This window comes from Pangasianodon hypophthalmus, chromosome 4 (assembly GCF_027358585.1).
Source record: "Pangasianodon hypophthalmus isolate fPanHyp1 chromosome 4, fPanHyp1.pri, whole genome shotgun sequence".
Classification (NCBI taxonomy): domain Eukaryota; kingdom Metazoa; phylum Chordata; class Actinopteri; order Siluriformes; family Pangasiidae; genus Pangasianodon; species Pangasianodon hypophthalmus.
Genome location: NC_069713.1, coordinates 30,899,253 through 30,921,335, shown reverse-complemented (window position 1 = coordinate 30,921,335; position 22,083 = coordinate 30,899,253). Strand labels below are relative to the sequence as shown.

General features: G+C 38.3%; 1 protein-coding gene across 2 annotated transcripts in view; it reads left to right on the top strand.

Moving 5' to 3' along the window:
* brinp3b (bone morphogenetic protein/retinoic acid inducible neural-specific 3b) overlaps positions 1–5,561 on the top strand; it is a 31,974-nt gene extending 26,413 nt beyond the window's left edge. For both annotated transcript variants that reach the window (XM_053233023.1, XM_034303426.2), the window contains one exon: positions 2,000–5,561. In XM_053233023.1, coding sequence (XP_053088998.1) covers positions 2,000–3,113 — 1,114 coding nt within the window. In that variant the 3' untranslated portion in view covers positions 3,114–5,561. The remainder of the gene's footprint in view (positions 1–1,999) is intronic.
* Positions 5,562–22,083: the final 16,522 nt, after the last annotated feature.

Genomic DNA, 22,083 nt, shown 5'->3' with positions numbered 1-22,083 from the left:
ACTTTAACAAAACTAATGACTTGTGAGTGAAAGTAATCACCCAAATTGTGACCTTCGTAAGTGTGAGCCAATCATTTTATGTCTACACACAGAGCAATCATTAGCAGTAATGCTAATATGTGTTTGCCTAGCTCAAACGTTTGTCACGTTCCTAAGCAAAGAACAAAGAAAGATCGTAATTTTATCGTAAACGTAATGTTTTGTAATCTGCCATCTCCGACTTCACGCTGGGAGATTTTCAATTCAAAACCAAATGACTTCCTGCACCATATTGAATAGCAATTTATTTTTTTTTGTTGATAATTTCTATAATTTATTTCTATTAATTGAATTTCTGTAATATAATTTTCTTTTCTTGAGGCACAGAATTGGGGGATGTGCGTTTATAAAAAAAAAAATCATCAACGAAAATTAACCAACACCTTCTGACCAATCAGATTTGAGAATTTAACAGCGCTGTGGTGTAAATATTTTGAATCCACCATTTTGTATTTCTTGTTAATTGCTTGATTGGACCACAGAGATTAGTTTTCTCACTGGTTACGTTCGAATGCTAACATTTTGTATCTGATTTCTTGAAAAAAAAAAAAACAGCTGTGTGCTGAGCGCCACGCTGATGATGATCTGATTTTTAGCGTCTTTCTGACAAGAGTGGTTATGTTCTTGTGAAAAATGGCATCTCTCCTCCCAGCCTCTCTTATGTCCCCGGTAATGAACGCTATCGAGTAACGAGCGGAATTTAGCGAGGGCGTGTTTAAAGCTATGTGAGAATGGAAGGTCAGCGTTTATGGACTTCTGGTTGACGTCAGCATCCGTAATTGCGCTTGTTTAGCTGTTTGCTTTGCAATTATGCAAAATAAGACGTGAAAGTTTTTAACATCAGCACCGCCATCCAAACAGTCTCCTAAAGGCAGGGCATTAACCTCGACGCCAATTAGCCATCTTATGAAGCTTAATGGATGGGACAGAAAATTTAGTTAGCATGCAGTTATGAAAAGGAGCCATTATAATCATTAGAAGTACATGATTATGATTTTAAAGTGCAGCTCCGTAGTTGAGCCGGTTTTGCTCTCCTGTGTACAGACAGCTACACGAGCAAAGCTTTAATAATGAATGTGTTACTAATGTTTTTTTTTCAAATGCATGATTTAAAACCAGCCACATTGTTTTATTTCTGTGAAATCTCTCTAAATACCGTGTTTACGCATCAATTCATTAATTATTTTTAAACTGTCGTGACTCAAACGCTGAGACATGTTTGTCCCTATCATGATAATGTCAATAATCAAATGTCGATTGTTTTAGAGGAAAACTAACAAAAAATGTTCATCATTAAAGTTCATATTCATCAACAGTTCATTGTTGTGCTTTAAATTTATGACGAAATGTTTAAAAATGAGACGAAAATATCCAAAACAGACAAAAGTAATCCAATTCACCAGGAAATCGTAAAAAAAAAATTACAGCATCACAACGTTAAAAGTTATTATACCACACCGCTGCTGAAATCTCAAATCTGATTGGTCAGAAGGTGTTGATTAAATAAAATAAAATATCTGTGCTTGGTGGATCTGTGGACTTTTTTTTTTCTTGGCTTCAAAAAAGTTTGCGAATTGTTGTTCTCGGACAAATGTGCTCTTTTCTTTGTATATGAAGTTAAAAACGGTTCTTGATAGTAAACTCAGGCCTTTGGACCCTACTGTGCATTTTAGCACTAATGACCATAATGTGTTATTCCACCTCATACTGCAACCTTTAAAGCTATTAGTAGGCACTCGTGGGCTTTTTAAAATTGTGCTTTTAAAGGCAGAATTGTGCCTTTAATGCAAAGCTATTATCACTGTTCTTGAAGGCAAATAGTTCACTTGCCATCTATTAGAGTTGAGTCATTTGTTACCGCATTGTGTTTCAGGCTGCAATTTACTCACATGCGATTATATAGTTGCTTATTGCTGGTTTCTTGTCGGACTCTCCCACTTTGTTCTTGTTTTGCTTCCAGGCATCTCAGTTACTGGCTGCAACGCACCCTTTCCCTTCTGTACTGCGGTGAAACCGAGAGTCCGGGAATCTACTCGGAGGTGACGCGGAGCTGCGTGTGCCCGGGTGGCCACCTGTCCTGCCAGGGTTTGATCCCCTGCTCTGTGGGCACCGGAGGCCGTTGCGCATCATGCTCTCTGGAAAATCGAACACGCTGCTCGAGCTGCAACAGCGGCTTCGCACTGAGTCAAGGATTGTGCCGTCCTGCTGCTCCAAGCCCCACCAAACAGTACCTCGGAACCGAGTCGGAAATGCATGACTCGGAACTGCGTGATCTCCTGGAGCAGCGCGACGGCCACCTAGCCTTATCCGCCGTCTTCGTGAGCAGCGACGTCAAACTCAACACCTGGTTTGAACCTTCATGGAGGAAAAGGATGCTCCTGACTCTAAAGAGCAATAAATCCAAGTCAAGTCGAGTGCACATGCTGCTAGGAATTTCGGTGCAGATTTGCATGACGAAGAACTCGACCCTGGAGCCGACGCTCTCCGTTTCGGTGAACCCGTTCGGTGGGAGTCACTCAGAGAGCTGGACCATGCCAATGAACCATAACGGGTATCCTGACTGGGAGAAAACGAGGTTAGACACCCCTTTAGACTGCTACAACTGGACTTTGATGTTGGGAAACCGCTGGAAGAGCTTCTTCGAAACGGTCCATTTCTACCTGAGGAGCCGAATCCAGAGCGACGGCGCTCAAGGGAACGAGACGGCCGATTCGGAAGTGGCGAACAGAAACGTCTCGCAGAATGTCGGCTACATGAAAATTAACAGCATTCAGCTGTTTGGATACAGCGTGCACTTTGACCCGGAAGCTATTCGAGATTTGATCCTGCAGCTGGACTATCCGTACACGCAAGGATCCCAGGACTCGGCGCTGCAGGAGTTGATGGAGATTCGATACCGAGTCAATCGATTATCTCCTGCTGGCCCGACGCCTCTGGATCTTTTCTCGTGTCTCCTTCGACACCGACTCAAACTCTTAACTTCAGAAGTGTTGCGAATTCTTGCGGCGCTGCAGGCTTTCGGCGCCAAACATCGACACTACACAGAGTACGAAGCGGTCAAACTTTGTAGCTAACAAGTAACATTCGGATCCAATTTATTGGTTTGTTTTGATGAAATGTTGACAGTCTGAAGTTTTTGTTATTTTATTATGACTGCACTGGTTTTGGTGTTTGATATAGACGGTTTTACTCTTCATAGAGATATTTGTATTTGATGTCTGATGTAGATCAAATGAAACGCAAATGTTTTACCTGCAACGCAAATGTGTTTTCCTGAAAACAATCCCAGCAATGTTGCGAGATTTGAAGTAAATAAAATGGGTAAAATCCTATTTTTAAGTGCCTTAAATGGTGTGTAGCAACTTTAGCAAGCTCCGAACGCTGCGCTCATTGGTACGCAAGGCTGCTTTATTTTCCACTGTTCTCTATAATCAAGAATACTGCCACATAAACAGTTCAAAATAATTCGCTTAATTATTCCATTTCCACTGCACAGCAGGCCACAGCTGCAGAATCGTACACCTCATGATTACTCTTTAAACATTCTCGTTGTGCTCTTATAATATTTTGGATATAATTTTCAGTGAAGTCGCTGTTGATTGTTGAGTTTTAATCTGACGTGCATATCAGATGATGCGTGATTTTTACTTGATGCAAAAGGTTTCATGTCGTAAACACAACACTCGGAGGTGCTCTGTCACACTTTAACAAATAGCCGTCAAGCTTCATGGCCACATGTGGTCTTTTTCTCATCCTATATTCTCTCTCTCTGTCTCTCTCTGTCTCTCTGTCTGTAGAAGACAGATCCAGTTCTCCTTGCATAAAGAATTATATCTCGGCTGGATTCAGAGTAGAGTTAAGCGCACACAGTGAGGAGTTAATACAGAAATCGCACACATTAGTATTCAGGGATGGAGTTTGCCTAAAACTGAGGTGTGTCTTGAGTCCGTTTTTTCTTGCATGATATCAGTTCATGCGAGGATCAGAGTTAAATCCGGCGCCATTGTCTGACAGGTTGATGAATAAAATCTACTGAAGAACGAAGTGCGCACAATGATTTAATTTAACAGGAATAGTTACGCAAACGTTTCGAATTTGGAGATTTGTCAGTGTGTAGCCATTTCAAATCACACTTCCCTTTTTAAATGACAACCTAAACAGGATGTTAGGCTAATTAAACAAAACAGATTAAAATGTGTTGTTATTTAACAAAGAAAGAAGGATATTTGTTGATATAGTGAAGTTTTCTGTTAGGAGATGTTTATGTACAGTAATATTTATGGAAGGAGTCTCCAGTGTCAGTGCTTTTAATAGTTATTGAGGTTTTCCCCCACAGGAAAGTCCTCAGGACAGAGTTTGCATTTTTTTTTTGTTGTTGTTGTTTTTTTTTACTTAACATCACAAGAGAGCCTGGTAAAGGAGCAACTTAAAGCTTATAGCTGCTATAATGTAAGTGATAACAGGAGCTAACCTAGCATTAAATGTAACTGTAAACAGTTTACAAGTGTGACATGATGTTCGTTATTAAATGAAAATCCCTGGCAAGTCGCTGTGATATGAGCAATTCGTATAGAAGTCATGCTCGATAATTCTGTATTTTAATTGACACAGAAAAGTTTTCCTGATGTAAATCTTTGGACCAGGACAGGTCGTACATGTTGTGTATGATTTAATGAAATAACATTTCTTTGTCTACGGGCAGGACAAACATTTATAGCATAGAATATTCCCAATAAAATGCAGTTGGAGCTAAATGTGTGCAGACTTCATTCTTCATTAGATTTAAACATGATTTAAACACTTGTTCTTAATATTGTCAGCTTGATGTCACCATACAGTATGACGTCACACAATAAATTTTTCATCAGGGCTGGAAATACATTTCAAAAATGATGGAAAGCCGTTCCATTTCACATGAAGGACAACAGAGGAGACGGACAGCATCTTAATCAGAGACGTTGCTTATCATGAGGACAAAGTTATGAATTTAGTAAAATGCTGATAAAATGAGATAAGCCAAACTTTGCGACAGTGTTGAATACTTTTACAGAATCAGAAGGATCTTGTTGAACTTATCAAGTCCGTTCCCAAATATCGATATATTTTCTCGCCACTCTTTACAAACACCGTTCCCACTCAGTATTCACTCTGTACCGCTTGTGCTGTTTTGTTTACAGCTGCTGCTTTCTGTCACTTTTTAGGTCCACTTAATCACTCAGCAAGCCTTGTGCTTAATCTCGCGACGTCTCTGAGCGCTGCAGTATGCGGAATCGCCTCTCGCCTCTCGTTCAAATGTTTGGCCTGTTGTGCGTACGGTTACCGGTGTTGTGCATACGGTATGGTTGTTTATCCAAAAGGTGATTGAACTGTGCGCAGGGTCCAAAGGATCAACTGGCCTAATAAAATAGCTAACTTTTTGCATGATCAGAGGTGCCAACATTTACGGTTTGGCCATAGCATTTATGATTTTTGACCCCTTCTATGGTGATACAGGAGGAAAAGTCAATTCACCGAAGGGGAAAGGTCGTGGGACGGGCTTCCGAAAGTGGTAACTTTTGTCTTGTGAGTCAATAAAAACCAAGTGGGCGAGACTATGGTCTGTTTAGTTATTGTTATTAAATAGACTTGCTGTTTACGTTCTGTTGCTTGGTGCACATATGCTAGTTTATTTATCGTAAAAATAGATAAACGCTAGTTTATTTATCATAAATATTTTTGTGTTGTTTTTCTTCTTAGCAAAGTTGGCACCTTTGCATCAGACATGTTTACTGTTAAGTTTTATATTCATTGCTATTTCCAATTCATACTGTGAAACCGAGTGTTAATTTCAGATCTGTTTATTCTCAAACGACAAATGAAATATAAATACTTCTGGGGTGAAGAAAAATATTATCAAATATATAACACTTATAACTATAACTATAATTAATGTACCTTGATGATGAATGTGCATCTAATTCTTTGTAATTTCATTCAAATCTTGCTTTAAAATTGAAAAATGCCTTATAAATATAATTCATTTCTTGTCAAAATAGAATATTATACAGTCGCCTGCGTAAGTTTTCATCCCCTTGAACTTTTCCACATTTTGTAGTGTTACAGTCTGAAACTGAAATCAAATCGACACAAATCATCCCATAATATTGAGGTGATGGAAAATGAATAGAGACTGCGAAATTATTTACGAATAAAAAAAAAAAATACAAATTTGATTGCATAAGTATTTGCCCCCATTGCTTTGAAACCCCTGAATTATTTCTGCTGCAGCACCTGTTTCTTGGAAGGTTCCAAGTTTGCAAACGGCATCCTGAAGACCAAAGATCCATCAAAACAAGTCCAGGACAAAAAAGTATAGATCAGGGCTAGGTTATTAAAAAAAAAAAAGAAAAACCCAAATTTAGAATAAAAGCAACCAACAGATTATGGGTGATTCTCAGCATGGTGCTACCACCACCATGCTTCACAATAGGGATAACAGTCTTACAGTGATGTAAGTGTTAAGTTTGTAAGTGTTTTTAAGATCAGTATTAAGTTTTTTTTTTTTTCCCTCAAAATGTAGTGCTTTGTACCAAGACCAGAAAGATCAATTTTGGACCAGAGAAGCTTTTTCCATGTTTGTGCAAAACTCCAAATGTGTGTTCATGTGGCTTGCCTCTCTTTTATAATACCCAGCTTTGTGGAGTGTTCAGGTTATGGTTGTTCTGTGAATGTCCTCTGACTCATGTCCTCCTCCACACCCGGTCACTGAGTTTTGCTAGACAGCCTCCACTAGTTGCATTTCCATTTTGAAACATAGATTTAATGGATTTTTAATGGATTGGAGAATAATGCTGGTGTATGTGGGAGCATAATACAGCATACTTAAAAAAAATTAAAGTTTTAAAAAATCTATTTATTAATTACATAATTAACTCTCGTTCAGTATGTGCCTAAGTAGGCCCCCCGTGCTTCCAACTTTATTTCTCCATGGAGAGGTTGGCATTTGTGTTGAAACTTTTATAAGGAACCTATTGGGCATTGCGAGGCAATAGCAGAGTTGAATGACTTATTTCAATAAATAAATCATTAGAAAATGACGTAGATACTTACAATCGACTAGCTTCTTAGTTTTCAGTACCGATTTTTAAACATACGCTCTCACCTGCAGGTTTGTTATGGACTCAGAAGTTAGAGCTTAGCTCTCCTCCTTGAGTTTTAGAACAACTGACAAACAAGCAACTCAATCTTTCTGTTCTACTCTCAAGTTCAATCTGAAAATAGGAACATTTTTATGACTTAATCACCGTACCTGACTCGTACCAGGCTGACATCGCTACCCAATGTTAGTAGCTGAGTAATTTAGTTAATGATGAACTCTGTTAAGCCTCAGGCAGTTCATTTTTATCCGTTGTTTTTCAAAGCACAACAACCAGCGGTGGTAAAAGACATCATGCTTTGTTTGTTTTGGAAGCAAAAAAACCTGAGATTTCAAACAGCTAATCCTTTTCCTTAATCCGCACCTACACACAAAGCTGTGTTTAACAACAGGCAGAAAGGCGAAGAGTCGATAACTGTAAAAGCGTGCGATGCGTCATTGCTGGCACTCAAGCAAAGCTCCCTGAAACGAGAAGGCTCCAGCACAATGCATCTCCTCGCTGTTTAGCGAGCACCCGGGGTGCTGTACGTAAAGGCTTTTGTTAATGAAGAGTCGAGGAGCGAGACGCTAAAAGCCTCTACGATCGATGAGAATACGATGGGGGTGGAATAATGTATATTCCTGTGTTGTTGTTGGGGTTTTTTTAAAGCCCCTTTGTCACTTCAGTGCATGTAGGGCACATTCAAAGGATTTCTTGAGACACTTCAAAGAAAATGGCATCTATGAGATTGTTAACTACGTTGACGCAAAATAGTACCACTGAGATGTTGCTACAAGCCTTCGAATATTTTTGGGTGTAGGCCCCAGTTCATGTTTTCCAAATGAGTACTCTCTACAGGCTCATGTGACATGTGTGGTAAGATTTGACTGATGCGATGTTATTTCCAACCTACACCATTCTTTAATCTAGTACCTGGACTGTTATAGTTGAGGCAGCAGCTGTCAATCATGCAGCTCTCATAAATATGCAATATGTTGAAGTACACACCTACGCAGCAGCAAGGGAAAAGTTGACAGAGAAAAAGGAACAAAAAGTACAAAGCACTTTTTTTTTTCTTTTCTTTTTTTTTTTTTGAGAACAATTTTCAAATTAAGCTGAATTTCTTTTGTTTAATTAAAAGTAAAATGCTACAAGTTTGCAAGTAATTGCAATTAATCTCAATGGGACAGGTAAATTTTTTTAACACAGTGGTGTGACAATGGAAAGTCAAATAGAGAATTTCTGAGCATCACTTCTTACACTCACAAGGACACACACACACACACACACACACACTCACAGACTGAAGGACCAGGAGTCCTTGAAATGAAATCAAGCAGGGTGGCTTTGCACTGCTGCCATGTTCAAAAGAAACATGCTTCAGGTGCCACGGGCAAATTGAGACAAAGCCTTTTAAGTTCACTCTGTCACCTTTACACTTCAGAGGCAGACGTGAAATGAAAGACCAAATGTCAGGCCTGCATTTAAAAAAAATTTTGCTTTCATGAAACACCACACTGGTCTGAACCTTTCAGATCTGCTGTAAGGCCTTGAAAATTGTAAGTTACAGAGACAACGGGGCTATAACCTTTTTTCCTGTGTCTAAATGTTCCCATTATTCGTTAGCCAAAGCTAGTTTTATATTTCATATACTTGGAATTGTAGTGTTTTTTTTTTTTTTTTTTTTTTAAATAACGGTGTGCTGTTATAGAAAAATATAGATGACAGAGAGCTGTGATTACCACCATGAAGCTAATTATTTTTTCTTTCTTTCTTTCAAGTCTTTTATTCCTCTAAAACCACAGCAATTAGTCGACAAAAACAATTCTTAATTTGTTAATGAACAACACATCAATGTTTCTATCCATTTATAGTTACATGTAATGTTGTGGAACACCCACAGAGCTAGTTATCCTGTTATCACTTACGTTATAGCAGCTACTGTATAAACCGTCCTCATGTATGTTTTTCTCTCTCTTGAAGTTCATAAGATGAAGAAAAAACAGCTTGTCGTGTTACTGGGAAACCAGAAAGCGTAAACTTCGCTCCTTTTCCTGAAGACTTTCCCATGATGGAAAACTTACCACCTGTTACAAAGCGCTAACACGCTAGACTTTCGTAAAAGTTTCGTAAATAAATGTCTCCTGACAGAAAACGTCACCATATCGACGATTATAGGTTTTTCTTTTTTGTTACGTAACAACATGTTTTTTTTTTATTCTATTTATGTGGAGTGTCCAACATACAAGTCCCTGTTGCTATGGAAACAATAATGCATTAGAACGAGTGCATTAATTATAAACCTGTGATTTGAAGTGTAGAAACTATTTTCAGAGCTGCTGCTATAGAAAATTTGATCATTTTATAAAATGTTGTAAGATAAAATAACACGAAAATGGCAAAATAAATAAATAAATAAATAGAATCAGACATGGAGATGTATCTGAAACCATCTGGGTAGATGATATGAGGCTAAAGTTGGAGGTTAGCTAACATGGAAGCAGAGTATTCCGTACGCTACACCTGCATTTTAGCCTTTAATTGGATATTAAAGGAAAAGGAAATTCCATCCAGGCTGTGAATTATGCAATTTGGGGTTAAAAAAAAAATCTCATCAGCATGCTTCATTGGAAAATATATTGACATTTCTTTAATTAGAGGCGCTTGCTATGCAACGCAAGCATCACTTTTATAATTGTGCGAGTTTATTCTTCTTCTTTTGTTTCTTATTGTAGTTTCTGGACACTTTTTCGGCACGTCCCTCAGTAGTCCTCAGTAGTTTTTGCCCCACTGTCAAGAAACGTACCTCAAAATGTGCAGCCCCATTCTGACACGTGCTATTAATTTTCTCAGCGTTCCCATGTGCACTTTTCCACAGAGTATGAAGAAGGAATAAAACACAGGTGTCACAGCTCGGACATTGTTTGGCTGATATGCTCGTATCACGTATCCTCTCGTAGACCTGGCATATACACATTGCGTTTCAGAATTTTCGCTGGAAATGTTCGGAAAATGGCGTTCTTCCAGCCCACTTCCAGCCAACTCCCACACTGTAAGTGACGCCAACATGAATGACGTGTCCATGTGTTTCGACTTCTTCCAGAGAATCAGGAAATCCCATTTGGGAATTGATCCGACGTGCATGTCGTGTGGAATTTCCCGTCGGGATTTGCAATACACACTAATGTAAAATGAGTCTAGAGCAGCAAACAGAAACACTATTTCAATTTACTATCCTCACAGAAACGGATCATACCTCAAATCGCTCGGAATTCTTGGAAGGTGTGTGCGATTACTTTTCTCACCATTCCCACGTACGTGTCGTGAAATTCCTGATCAAATTTCCCCTATACACACTCACTGAGAAATCAGTAGCAGGAAACAACAGGCCATAAACTGATTGTAATCACCAAACTCCTGCAGTCATGTCATACATCAAAACGATCAACTTAGCGAAGAGAATTGCATTATGGGGGATGACAATACCCTTGACTCACTGTGCAGAATTGCATTATGGGTCACAAGGCATCATGTGCACTTCGCCACAAAACTTACTGTAACCACAAAACTATTGGTACATAGATGTATGACATGTCAAAATGCTTGGCTGACTGAGGAGAATTGCGTTATGGGTATTTTAGTGACATCACATGCAACTAAACTTTTAGTCTAGATTTCAAAAACTGTGAAAACCTTAAATGTGTCAGTTGGACCACGTTTACCACAAATCACTTGCCGTCGCCGTAACTGACTCTTATGTACCTAAATCCAATCAGATTGTGTCTGGAATCCTCGTCTATATAAGCACCACATTAGATTTTAAATAAAAGCACAATGTCAGGGGTCAAATAACAGGCAGGCAACTCAGACAAAACAGCAAATAAATCAGAAAATACAAACAACGTAAACAGAAAAGAAAGAAAGTTTAACATAACAATATCAACACATGCAAGGATTAAAAGAACACAACAACCAGTGGACTAGCTGAATGAGACACAAGTGAGACAAAACAGATAAAACAGACAAAACAAAACTGATTACAAGAGAATATACATAAAATACACAAAAAAAAAATGACACCCTGAGTCTAGAGAATAAGCAAAATAAACATAAACTATAATTGTAATAAAGTAAAAAAAAAAAAAAAAGTGAAAAGTGCTAAAGTAAGTGCATTTATTGATATACTGATTAATAGTTTAATGCTGTGTATGAATATGATATCTGGTTTATTTACAGCTTATGCACTGTACATCCTAAACAGTGTTTCTAATAGTCTCGTTATAGTACCATTTCACTGAAATCCTCCAGTTCGAGGCTCTACAGAGAAATAGTCCCCGTGCAGCTGCAGCCTCGGGGGGACCGGAGTTTATGAAAAACCCCATTAAAAAATAACACAACATAAATCAGTCATTGACAAATTCATGCCCAAAGGACACAACTCCACACAGCCGTGCAATTAAGACACGCACAAAAGCTCACAAATAGGAGTCCATATCAGCACTTTTCCGCCGTCTTCCGAGACACTTTGGAAAGTGCAAACGAAGTAAATGAAGCATTATCTCACAACTGATGCTCCACAAACAAGAACACGGGGGTAATGGATTTCCATCTATCTAGTCATTAAAAATTAAAAAGTCTTGAAATATTGGGACTAATATGGGACGTTAAAGGAAATCTCTACCCTGAAAAACATTAAATAAATTTATATTGAAATATTTGTAATGTTTTTTTTTGTATTTTTGTTATTCCCATGAGAAGTGAGTCATTGTGTGCTGATGCTGATGTCACATTGAGCATAGTTATTGCTAGCATGGTTTAAAAAAACTGAACAACCTAGAACATAAAGAACGTAAAAACAAAAGCTTCTTTTCTCACTTGGCTTGGCTAATGATCTATGATGGTATTGAGTAGAGTGTACAGATGAGGAGGTGAGAGAGCTGGAGTAATAGAAGTAATAAAGCACCGCTGCATCACTCTTTTTAGGTAGCGCTTAATCCCACTGGCGCTGAGAGCATGATGCTAATTTATAGTCTTAAGCTTCCACTATTAATTAGCCACATCATCCTTAAAGCTTGTCACTAAGGAAGCAACATTTGGCCTCTAAACAAATGGAAAACTTGTGTAAATCTTTAACCCAATGCATTATTTAAAGAGAACTTCTGCCATGTGTGTTTTTTTATGCTAAGTTAAGAGCTGTTTAGGAACTCCAGGGAGCCTGTTGAGGTTAGAAGTGGGTCAAGGCTACTGCAGCCAGCTAGCGAGAGAGATGTGGGTGTGCTGTAAATCCTAAAGGAGCAAGTTTTTCAGTGGTGGGTGCTATTAATCAGAAAGGCCACTGCGCATCCTGTCAAAGGTTTCCATACCCTTACGGACATTGTGTTTGTCCAAGGCAAGGCAGAGAATTGAACCAGAAAAAACCTAGACATCCTGCAAAATTGCTTTGTCTAAAGCACAAGATGCAGGGCGGAACAGGCTGTAAGTCATGACATGGATGCTTGAAATTCCTAAAAATTGATTTTGTGATTAATTTTGAATAACTCTCTGGGGAATACTTGATTTTTTTTTCTTTATAAGTGGACTCTAAAGTCCTGTCCACATGTATGTGGATATTTTTCAAAAAGTAGTTTTCAAAACAACTTCTCTCTGTTTTTTAAAAAAAAAAAATTCCCGTCCAGATGAACAGCATTCAAACGAAAACACAAAGAAGATCACTGAAAACGCTTAGACGAGCATGCTAGCCCTGTAGGTGGCGACAGTATGTCGTAAACAAACTCAAGAATAACTTTAAGAGTATGCGTATTGAGCGGAAAACGAAATGCACAAAATGTTATTTAAAAAAGTTCTAAAATTAAAATTTACAAGCTTACACTTGAATACGAAGTGTTTGCCCAGGTCTTATCCAAAATTCACAGTACGATTTATAGAACAGGACCGGTGGATTCATTGTAATTGGTTTGCTGTGGCTTTTTTTTTTTTTTTTTTTTTTAAAAACATTTTGAATTTTTTTTCTTGTCCAATCAAAACTCATAAAAAAATAAAATACCGTGCGTATAAGCTCTGCGAAAAGATGTCATTATCATTTTTCCTTACTGTGATATTGCTTCTCATTCCAGGTTATCGTCGTATAATGCCTATTAAAGAGTGGAATTGATTCAATTTGATTAGACACAGACCGTTTCTTGTCAGGCACAGGCTTTCAATTGATATCACCTGACACTCAGACTGGCATATGCTAATTTATCAAAGCGGCAATTACTGCTAATCGCTATTCAGCCTGTCAGAGTTTCCCCACAAACTCTATGGACTGAATATGTCATATTAATTTGCCAGCTCACTGAGTGGCATGCAGAACCATACTCATTATTCAGGCCTCGAATTGCTGAGACATTTTGAGTCATATTCTCAGTTCTTATCCTCGTAGCTTGACAATTCATGACCCATGGATATAGTTTTTTTCGAGCCAAATTGTCCACGAGAAATACCCTCGACTAGCTCAAAGATTAACATCCATGCATTTCAACGCTGTTAGCTCGGTTATGTATGCAAGCAAAGCTACAGAGCAGGCCGTGAGATATGTAACCATCAGCACTTTAGAAAAACATGGGAAAAAACTGAGGAAAAGAAGGAGCCATATCAAGGTATATCCTCAAGCCACGGAAAAGCGTGCGTTCTTCTTCATTTAAGGAGCTGTAAGCGGTTTGCAGATGAAGATGAAAGCCAATCCGTGACACACTTGAAGATGAAAGTGGCATCACAGGCTCCACTCATTATTCACGGTTCAGGTGTGTGCCATAAACCTCGTCCTCCATTCCTCCTCCTCTCGATGGCTCTCTTGATAGCGCGGGAATGGCTATTCGCATCGGCCCCTTAACACGATTGTCTCCGGCCTCTGGTGGCTTTGACGGGGAAATTGAGATAGATCTCTTCCAGTGCTGAAACCAATTCCACCCCACCTCCTTCGATTGCAGTTCATTAATCCTGGAATGGCTTAACACTTAACACAATTTTAACGCTTCGTGCAAAAGAGCCTTTACAGCGGAAATAAAACTGCCTCCCGGCCCAGAAGAGGAGGATCATTTTTTATTCTGTCCTCTGGATTGTTGATCTGTAGGAAAAATACCGTTCACACCAGAATTATTGGCACCCTTCAGGGAAATGGGCAAAAATAAATAACTCAGAATATTAGTTATATTTTGACTTTAACATAAAGTCAAACATAAAGCATAAGGGCTGTGTATTGGTATATTCTATCTGTAGGCTAATGGTTCCAAAATTTATTTATTCATCTTCAATAAGCGCTTTATCCTTGTTTCAGTCACAGCAGATCCGGAGCCGGCATGGAATTTATTAACAGTAAGTAGAATTAATATTAGAATATTGAATATATTTTGGTAAAGCCTGCTCTGGTACTTGGTCCATTCTTTACGCCCATTTTATATGATTACGTTTGTGCATATGGATGATCCTCTTCCATTCACACTACAGGTTTGTGGTTGTAGATGGTTATTGCAAAACTTTGATGATGTGCACAGCAACCATTTCCGTGTTGCTTTCAGGTGTTTGTTTGTGGTCATTATATTGTTGAAAGATTCATCTAAAGCCAAGAACCTCCTGGCAGAGGCAAACAGGTATTGAATTAAACGTCTTGATACTTCATGATGCCATCAATCTTGCCATGAGTCACGAAACAGCCCCAAAGTACATGAACATGAACATTTAATAAAACAGTTTCAGGTGTGCTCTTATAGGAAAATAATCAACAATCAACAATGGACTGGTGTGATACAGCCCAGTGAGTTACATCCCTAAGTATTCTATTCCTTTTGATTTAAGAATGACACGTTGTACTTTTTTATACGTTAGTAAGCTCCTATGATCACATATGTAATAACAGCAATAAACAGCCATTCCCTCGCTATCACAATGTTGTATAAAGATAATTATATCTGTGAAGTCCCAAAGATATCATGCAATTTAGTGTAGGCACAAATTGTGGTGATAACAGTCGGAGGTCCATTATAATATGTCTCGGAGGATTCTGGGATATTCTGAGGTATGCTGTTTACAGGAACGTGTGCAGTAAATGCTGAAATAAGAGTGTTGTGATGACTAACCCATCCAGAAAGCATGCTGTCTTTGTCAAAACATACGTATAGTGGCAAGGGTTGATATTCAGATCATAACCATTGTGTCTTAATAATACACAAAGCCCTGGCATAGTGGCATTCGGTCTACCTGACAGAATAATAAAGAGGATGTGTGTATACAAGCATCCTGCTGTCTAGACCTTCGCTTTTTTCTGATGAAACCACCCACGTTTGGTTATTCAGACACTTCAGGCTGTGCTTAGTCTGAGTATGCACTTTCAAATACAAGTAACATGTCGAGTCCAACTTTAGTGCTTTAAAGCAACTCAGGAGGAGTTCACATTGTTCATGTCCTCTATGTTGATAAAATATCTTTATTCTCCCACTGTTCGGTGGTAGAAGGGTGGTTAAACAATGTCATATCTTTTTTTAATATTGCATATAGTGGTTTATCTCACATATCTCTTACACGGTATCATGGGTCTTTGGACTATTATGAATAGACGTGAGGGTTGTGGGGGGCAGGAGCCAGATTCCCTAGAGGGGAAGAAGCTGGTCAACATTCTGGCAGTACAGACTCGGATGCTGCTGTACATTCTGCCAGATGGTGGGGGTTAAAATGTCAACGAGAGAGGTCCTTACTAACGCTAGAAGCTTTGAATGTGGTAAATGTCCTCAATGGAGCGGAAAGAGACCACAGTGCTGTTTCAGCACCGTTATAAACTACAGTGGACCAAAATAACAACAGAGCAAAGCTGAACCAGGTTGTTAAAGTGAAAGATTTCAAGTGACTCTAATTTGCATCATTAGCCAGTAGTATTAAGATTTCATTCTGAATCGAGTCACATGAATGTATCTGCTTGACAGTCCTTGGCACTGGCCAGGTGTGATGCTCAGCATCGCCTTCCAGCTGTCAGGAACCAGGACAAAACATGACCACAAGGTCAAAATAGACTTTAAAACACTCTCGGTGGAGTTCTGGTAATAGCATTGGCTTCTCTTTGTTTACAGATCTCTGTGATTATCATTCAACTCCACTTCCTGAAGACAATAGCAAATTTGTGTGTAACTAGACAATTAGCAATTAAAATAAGATTTTAATACAAGATAGCATCGTTTTTGAAGTGTCAAAAATCAGAATTTTTTGGTATAGTCTTAATTACACCATTAATTATGTTTAATACTATAGACATTGTGCATACATAATCACCAGGAGAAAATGGCGGAACTACTTACTAACTAGACTTTCAATCTGGAGAGGACGGGACAGCAATTTTTTTCCCCCAGTCTCTAATGTAAATTAAACAAGAAACTTTTCTCCCATAAAAATGCCAATGGATGGTCATCTGGGGCTCATGTCCTCCCTCTTAAAGGAACAAATGGTTCAGGCCTTGCTGCACATGTATTTATTGTCTAAACACAGCAAACCGCGGTTGATTCATATCCCAGAGCAGACAAAAATCGATACACTAAATCCAGGATGTACTCCAGTTTACTTTGATATTAAATTTAGAAATAGTAAAAAACTGTACATAAAGTTTTGGACAAAAATTCTTGCTCAGCTTTATCTGTATGAGGTTCACACAGATATTCAGATTTACTCCACCAGTAAATATTTCCACCCATTCTTCACTGGAGCTATAGCAATGCTAACAGGCCTGTGTGTCCGCCGGAAAATAAATGATCTGTCACATAAGAACTACATTACTGCACAAAAGCAAGCATGATGTGGTAATTTTGGTCATTTATCACTCCACTAGGTGGCATTATGACCTTGCAAAAAAGTGTGTAAACAGTTTCTTGGACTCCTGATCACTGATGTCTGTTTAATGCTAAAACATTTCAGGCCACGTTACACCATCCAATCGTTGATTATTTTCCTACAACAGCATGCTGCATTGTGGTGCAAAATGCTGCAGAAATGAGGCAGTTCTGGCTAAAAAGCTCGGCGTATAGCCACGTCTTTGGAGCAAGTGGCTGTTTAGACTGCTTTAAGGCTTGTTTTACATTTTATTGGCGCTTTGAAATAACTTACATCTCGAACCGAGGCATGAAACAGTAAAGAATTCGTAATTTGACATATTTCAGTCCTAAGAGCTGCATGTTCATTAACGACGTCTCTTAACGTTGCTAGCTGTTGCTATGGCAACAACTAAGTGCGAAAATGTAAGTAGACTAATTTCAAATTTCGCACTGTTTAATAAGCTATTCTGAGAGTTCAGTCTTCAGCCTTATTACTCAGTCATTTGTATAATGAAAGCATATTGTTTATACACTCAATGGCCACTTTAATAGGAACACCTGTACACCTGCTCATTCATTTAATTATCCAATCAGCTGATCATATGGCAGCAGCTACAGGTCAAGAGTTGACGCTGACGTTGACAGCAATGGAGGAAAAAGTGATCTCAGTGATAGATGAAGATTGGAACAACATCATCGACTATCCAGGTTTGGTGAGTCTGGTCCCATTGTAGCCTCAGATTCATGTTCTTGGCTGACAAAAGTGGAACTGGATGTGTTCTTCAGCTGTTGTAGAATGAACCTCAAGGTTTAATATGTTGAGATGCTTTTCTGCTAATCATGTTTGTATAGAGTGGTTATTGGAGTTACCATTTTTGCTTTTATTTTTCACATCAGTCTCTTAATTTTAGTGAAAATTAATAGTAAATATACTAAAGCTAACAAGAGTGTTGAACAAAATGTAAGTCTGGGAGTTTTTCCTGAGTATGGATTTGCCTGGGTTGAACCTGATCGCTTGTGTTCAGACACCAAGGATTTGGACCTTGATTCTCAGATATGCACTAATAAAGAAATCTGGCACTTCCATCCCACTGCCTCTGGCTCAATCCGTCTCACAGGCTGTTCCTGCCATCTTGAAAAATCTGCTGAGCTAAACCAACTCCACTTCTGGTCATTTTGGAAAAGGGGAAGAGCCGACTGTCTGAACTAATCGTCTAACTGACATCTTAATTTGCTGGTTAATGACTAATTATACATTCATGAATCAAAATGACTGCATATTGGTCAGTTGGTATCAATCAAATCTATTTGCACTTGGAAACTAATTATGCGTGGAGTGTATGTAGGGCAAGACATGCTAAAATTTATTGTACTCTAAAGTCATGCAAGTAAATACATTATTTTTTAGTGGGTGTTTTTTCCCTTTTATTCACAATATGTTGGTACATAGAGACAAAGAATGTCATTAATATTCTCGACTGGTGCTGCGTTGTAACAAAGGAGCCAGATACCTGATTTGCTGCCAGTTCTTCTTGCTGGATGAAGGTATGTGTGTGTGTGTGTTTGTGTGTGTGGAGTTTAGACATTAAAACTAACATAAAGCAAAAAAGAACCCTTGCTCTGTTATATATATATATATATATATATATATATATATATATATATATATATATATATATATATATGTAAAAGTTGCTACAAAACAAAACTTTAACTGCCTTTGTTAAATTCTCAATTCTGATTGGTCAGAAGATGTTGATTAATTTCCTATAACAGCAGTGCGGATGGTAGTCCCAGCTATAATCCAAATCACAGGTTTATATTAATGCGCTCGTTCTAATCCATGATTGTTTCTATGGTAACTGCTTGTAAGATGGACGCTACACATAAACAGGTTTTCTGACAAGGGAAAGTCTTCAGGACGGAAGACTTTGTGCTTTGAAACTTGTGCACAAAAGTAAGCTTTAATAAGCACAACTTGTAAAAAAATGTCTCTGAAAAAGGAACTCTTGGTTGTTTTGTGTTCTGAGCAAAAAAAAAAAAAAAAAAAAGACTAAGGCAGGATTTTAGTACTGCTTGTAACACACCCTTGTCAACTTCCCCTTGCTATTTCCACATGGGCGAATTCCCGTCAGCAGCTTCCATCCTTCAGACCTGGCACATTTCCAGGACTCTCCTGGCAAGAGCTGATTGGAGACTTTCCAGCTTTGCAAAACCGGCATTCTAAAAAGGGAACGATGTCTAAAAATGGACCTAAAAAAAAAAAATAGACAGCTCTATAATTTCATCATTAATGCATACTTGATCAGCTGGAAAGTTAATTAATAATTCATAATGAGTAATTAATTATTATTAATTACAGTGCCTTGCATAAGAATTCACCTTGAATTTTACTAAATGGAATTGAAATTGACTTCCTTGGGATTATATGTCATGAATCGACACAAAGCAGGCCATAATACTGAAGTGCAATATTATTTACAATTAAAAAAAAAAAAAAAAAGTTGTGATTGCATTCGTATTCAGCCCTGTTACTGTGAAAACCCAAAATTAGGTCTGGCACAACCAGTTGCCGTCAGAAGTCACACATTTAATTGACCCGTTTAAAGAGTTACGTGATCTCAGTATAAATAAGCCTGTTCCTGGAAGCCTCCAGAGTGTGTTAGAGAACATGAACAACCTAAACAAAAGACCAAGGAGCTATTAAGACAAGTCTATCAAAACTTTTAACATTGCTCAGAACACCATTAAATCCATTATTAAAACATGGAAAGAATCTGGCACAATTGCGACTCTGCTAAGACTAGGCCGGCCACCAAAAGTCAGCGTCCGGGTAAAGAGGAGATTAGTCACAGATGCACACAAGTGGCCAAGGATAACTTTGTAGGAGCTAGAGAGATCCACAGCTCAAATGGAAATAAATTGTTCACAGGAAAATCATAACCTGGACACTCTGTAAAGCTGGACTTAACAAATGAGTGGTGAGCCATGTGAAATCCCATTTGCTGTTTGGAAAAGACATGTTGGAGACTCAGCAAACATGTGGAAAAATGGTGTCTGGGCTGGCGAGACCAAAACTGTACTTTTCTTCCATGACACAGAGCATTTGGGGGAAACCGAACACTACTTATGACCATGAGAACACCAAAGTCACAGTGAGGTATGAAGCATGGTGGTGGTAGCATCAAGGTGTAAGGATGCTTTTTGTCAGCAGGGATTGGGAAATTGGTAAGGGTTAAGGGTACGACTGGGGTGGAAGTTCACCTTCTAACATAGTCATATTGCCAAAGCTACAGTGGAGTGATGTGTTAGAATGGCCAAGTCAAAGACCAGACCAACAGTCTCATAGAGCTTGGAAATTTTGTCAGAATATCAGGATCCAGATTTGCAAAGCTGATAGAGACATATCCCAAATGTAATTGCAGCCAAAGTATTGACCTGAGCAAATGTTCGCCTTTTCGTTTAATTAACCTTTGTGTCATCTTTAAATGTAAGATATATTGTGCAAATCAAATGGTAAAAATCCCAATCAAGTCCATTTCAGGTTCAGGTTGTAACACTACACAATACGGAAAAGTTCAAGGGAGGGTTGGGGGGGTGAATATTTATGCAATACACTGTAGCATTAAAGCAGGGTGGGATTTGAATACATTCTGTCCTTTGTTATTTTCTCCTTGGTTGAATTCCTGTTTCCATCTTAAGGCCTGTGGAATCCACTCAACATAATCATAACTGGTTTTCAAGAAGAAAACGTAAGCCAGAAGACATTTATTTCCAAAAAACAGCAAAAAGTTATAAATAAGGTTATTTATGAATGTTAATAGGAGCTGTAAAATATTTCAACTTTTGATTTGATATTGTTAAATCAGGCGTATCTAGAAAACAATTCCATTTATTCTGTACATGGCAGCGACAATTTCTTTATCAAGTTAGCAGACTGTGGATTAGCATGCTTGCTAGTTAACAAGCCAATATGACAGCTCAATAATAATAAAAAAAAAAAAATTGTGCTTGCTGCCAAGGTCGTTATTGAAAAAGAAAAAAAAAAAACATCAGTGTGTTGAAAACGGCACTGGAACATGGGAAAGATTGCTAATGTGCATGTCTGTGGTCTACAATATAGGCCTGATAGATCGTTTTCTCACATACATGCACATTTATCACTAAACACTGACCGAGATCTCCAGCAACTGCTCACAATTGCCATGCCGGCCCGGGCCCCCAGTGACTTGTGCAATTTTCTAGACATTTCTACTCCATATTGCAATAGAGAGATGTGGCTAGTATCTGCTCCTCTGGGACCCTTATTATGCAGTCCATTATTTCCCACTGTGACTTTCAGCAGAAGAGGGGAAAAAGACAGAGAAGCAAAAAAAAAAAAAAGATGTGTCCCATTCACTGTATTCAGTTCTTTATAGCACCAGAGCAGAATTAACATGCGATTTGTTACTTAAATTTCTAAAACGCTATCATTTCTACAGTAACAGCTAACTCACAGGGATGTGCATGGTGGACGGTCCGCGTAATCTAAGAATAATAAAAAACTGTTAAAAATATGTCGTTATTGAACAAAGGAAAACGTTGATATGGTGAAGCTTCCTGTAACGTTTATGGAAGGAGTCTCCAGTGTCAGAGCTTTGTAACAGTTTTCATGACAATCTTTGTTTTTTGCTTTTTTTTTTTTTTTTTTTTTTTTTTTTTTGACACAACCTGCTCTACGTACATATGCACGTAGCTACTTAGCTTTCTAGTCGGTTTTGTTTGTTTTGAATTTGATGTACGTTCATGTGGTTTTGGTTGAAAAAACAAAATGGACGTCGTGAGGAAAAAAACATGGACGATGTGAGAAAGCATCTTTCGTTTTTAGTTTTTTTTATTTGTATCACCCGTGACAAGAAGTTTATTTTTCCTAACTGTAAGAAAATAACGAGCTGAACAATTAACATGCGAAATTACTACTTAAACCTTACCACCTGATTTTGACGTAATATTTATATTGATGGCTTGACCATGACTTTTTGTTATTGGCGTTCCCCCAATTCAGAAATTTGGGGCTCACAGAAAAATAGATCTAATTACGAGGTTGTGGTTTCGCTCGT